The sequence below is a fragment of the Gekko japonicus genome, unplaced genomic scaffold (genome assembly GCF_001447785.1).
Source record: "Gekko japonicus isolate JY-2015 unplaced genomic scaffold, Gekko_japonicus_V1.1 scaffold4755, whole genome shotgun sequence".
NCBI lineage: Eukaryota > Metazoa > Chordata > Lepidosauria > Squamata > Gekkonidae > Gekko > Gekko japonicus.
In genome coordinates, this window is record NW_015167688.1 from 68828 (window position 1) to 71818 (window position 2991).

Genomic DNA, 2991 nt, shown 5'->3' on the forward strand with positions numbered 1-2991 from the left:
TAGGAGAAAGGAAAGGTGATTGTAAGCCGCTCTGAGACTCCTTGAAGTAGTGAATAGGTAAAGGTAAAGGTCTCCCTTGCTCGAAAGCCAGTCGAATCCGACTCTAGGATTGCGGTGCTCATCTCCGTTTCAAAGCCGGAGAGCCAGCGCTGTCTGAAGACATTTCCATGGTCATGTGGCCGACATGACTAAACACCAAGGCGCACGGAACGCTGTTACCTTCCCACTGAAGCGGTACCTATTTATCTACTTGCAATATCTTGCTTTCGAACTGCTAGGTTGGCAGGAGCTGGAACTAGAGACGGGAGCTCCCTCCGTCATGCGGCACACTCGGGTCTCGAACTGCTGAACTACCGACCTTCCACAGCCTGCAGTTCAGCATCTTAACCACTTGAGCCACCGCAGCTCCTTGAAGTAGTGAATGGCACAGTATAAATCCAATCTCTTCTCCTCCTCCTCCTGAGGCAGCCATTTTGTGGCTGCACCCACTGTGTGTCGACAGAATTCCAAAGGTGACTGCAGGCTCGAAAAGGCTGGGCACCTCTGCACTAGGTAATATGGTAATCCTGTATAGTTCAATAAGACCTGGAAGTATACATGCTGAGGCCTGGGTTGCTCAGCCATTTCTTCTGAAGACCAGTACGGCTTAAAGCTGAAGAAAGGAAAGCCGGGAGAAGCTCTGCGTCCAAAAGTTATTTATTAAAACAGCATTAAGTTAACAATAAATCATTTCAGATAAGCTATTAACACTGAAAAAGGCAGCCCAGAAAGGGGCTCAAATCATCAAACTTCCGTTTAGTTCACTACTCCCCCCCCCCAACTCATATTATTTAACCCGAGATGGCTGAAATCATTTGCAACGAAAGGAGGATGGAAAAAATATTCCTTCAGTGTCTGTAAGTAAACACTGTGTCCAACTTAGATCAGAAAATAACCATCCTCAAGTTGTACCCCCTGGTTGGGATAACCCACTTTGGTACTTTATAAAAAACAGGCATACAAATAAAACCCCACAACTCAACCAGGAAAACACACACACGCGCCACAAGCAATGTGGACTGGAGTCGTTCTGTGCTTGTGTGAATCTCACAACCTGTCACCTGCCTTCAGAGTGAGTCCTTTTTATCTGGAATTCCTCTCTGCTTCTGGTTTTGCTAGGGAAGTGGCGCTCTCTGTGGCTTTTACTACTCCATCAAAATTGGATGCCTCCTCAGCCTTTCCTTTTGTCCCTCCCCCTTCTTGTCCTGGACTACCTTCTTCCTGCCTTCCTTTTATCCTTACCTCTTCCTGTCCTGAACCACCTTCTTCCTGCCTTCCTTTTATCCTTACCTCTTCCTGTCCTGAACCACCTCCTTCCTGTCTTCCTTTCATCCCTTCCTCTTCCTGTCCTGAACCACCTCCTTCCTGTCTTCCTTTCATCCCCGCCTCTTCCTGTCCTGAACCATCTTCTTCCTGTCCTGTTGTCAGAGCTGAACAGGACTGTGATCCTTCATTCTCTGTCATGGAGGTAACTATGCACGTGTTAGATGTATCAGGCTCGGGATCCCCAAAGGGAAGACCCGAATTAGCAGTACTAGTTTCAGAGTTCACCGGAACCTCCACACCTCCCGCAGTCCTGCAATCACTTTGCGCTTCTGAGGGCACACCATTGCTTATTTGCGCTCCAGTAGGGCAGACCTCGGCTGTCGTCTCAGGACTGGGGACTTTGAAACTCGGTAGTTGGCTTTTGGAGGAAGTCGCTTCGGCATCCGGCTTTGTGGCTGTTTCTACAATCTTCTCATCGGGCACCATCTCATCGACTTTCCGCCTCTTCACCACAGCACTGACCGAGTCCACCTCTTTCAAATCCTGACAATCTCCGCCGTTTCCTTCTCCCATCGACGGTTTAGACATCTCTGTGAGCGGAAGGCCTTCTCGATCTGGGTCTTCTCGATCGATCGCCACCTCTTCAAGGTTGGAAGCGATCTTCTCAATGTCGGTGGGAGACCTCGATAGCCCAGCGCTGTCTCCGCTGTGCTTGTTCGTCTCAAACTTCCTCTTCTTGGACTCCTTGAGGTATTCGCCGTCTGTTCCACCACTGCTGCAATCACTGGCGGGGTCCTTCCCATCTGGTTTCATTTTACCTCTCGGAGGACCTGCTTTCACGTCTTCCCCTTCAGCCCTGACATCGGATGCCGACTCAGAATTAGCCTCTTCTGTCTTTTCTGAAGTCTTCTGTTTGCTCACAGGCTGTGTCCCCGCAGCATCCCCATCCAAATCTGGCGGCCCCTTCACACTATCATTTGATCCATCCGCAGCATTCCCAACCACGCCCGTCTCATTGGGCAACTGGGATTTATTCTGCTCCACGCCCTCCGCTGCTCCATCCTTAGGCGGCTCTGGCTCATCCTTCGGGGCCACGTTGTTCAGGAGCTCCGAGGATCGGGGCTTGAAATCCAGGAGTTTCTTACGGGGCCCCCAGACAAACTCGTGCTTCGGCTCGAAGTGCCGCCACGCGAAATGCACCAGCTCCCGCCGCTTCTGCTTACTGCGGACAGTGAACATGAAGTAGTCCAACGCGCTCCTCATAACACGCGGGAGCATCTGATGAACCAGCGTCTCCGTCAGGAAGAACTTCACAAGGTGCACCTGATAATGCTCCTTCCCCATCTCTCCCAAGCATTTCAAGATCCGAGTGATGCGCAGATTGTTATGGGTATACCTGCAAAGAAAGAAAGAGCGAGAGAGAGAAATTAAGAGAAATATGATTGTGTTGGTTTCAGGACCAGCACTACAGGGAGATGTAAAAGGACTTGAAGAACCGCCTACTCCCTCGTGAACCTGCCTGACCACTGCAGTCATCTTTGGAAGTCCTGCTTCGGGTGTCCCCCCAGCCTTCTGCAATTAGGCAGGTGGCAATCCAGGACAGGGCCCCAGAGTTGTGGAACTCTCTCCCCAGGGAGAGTCTTCTGTCCCCTTCTACTGCCGTCTTCCACCAGTGGGTGAAGACTT

The 2991-nt window shown here is 50.8% G+C and overlaps 1 protein-coding gene across 1 annotated transcript; it reads right to left on the reverse strand.

The window, feature by feature from the left end:
• Nucleotides 1-685: 685 nt before the first annotated feature.
• LOC107112934 (opioid growth factor receptor-like) lies at nt 686-2701 on the reverse strand (the record flags this gene model as incomplete). Its single annotated transcript, XM_015414144.1, has 1 exon — nt 686-2701. A coding segment is annotated over one exon (1579 nt), but the record flags the coding sequence as incomplete, so codon positions are not given.
• Between the last annotated feature and the right edge of the window lie 290 nt (nt 2702-2991).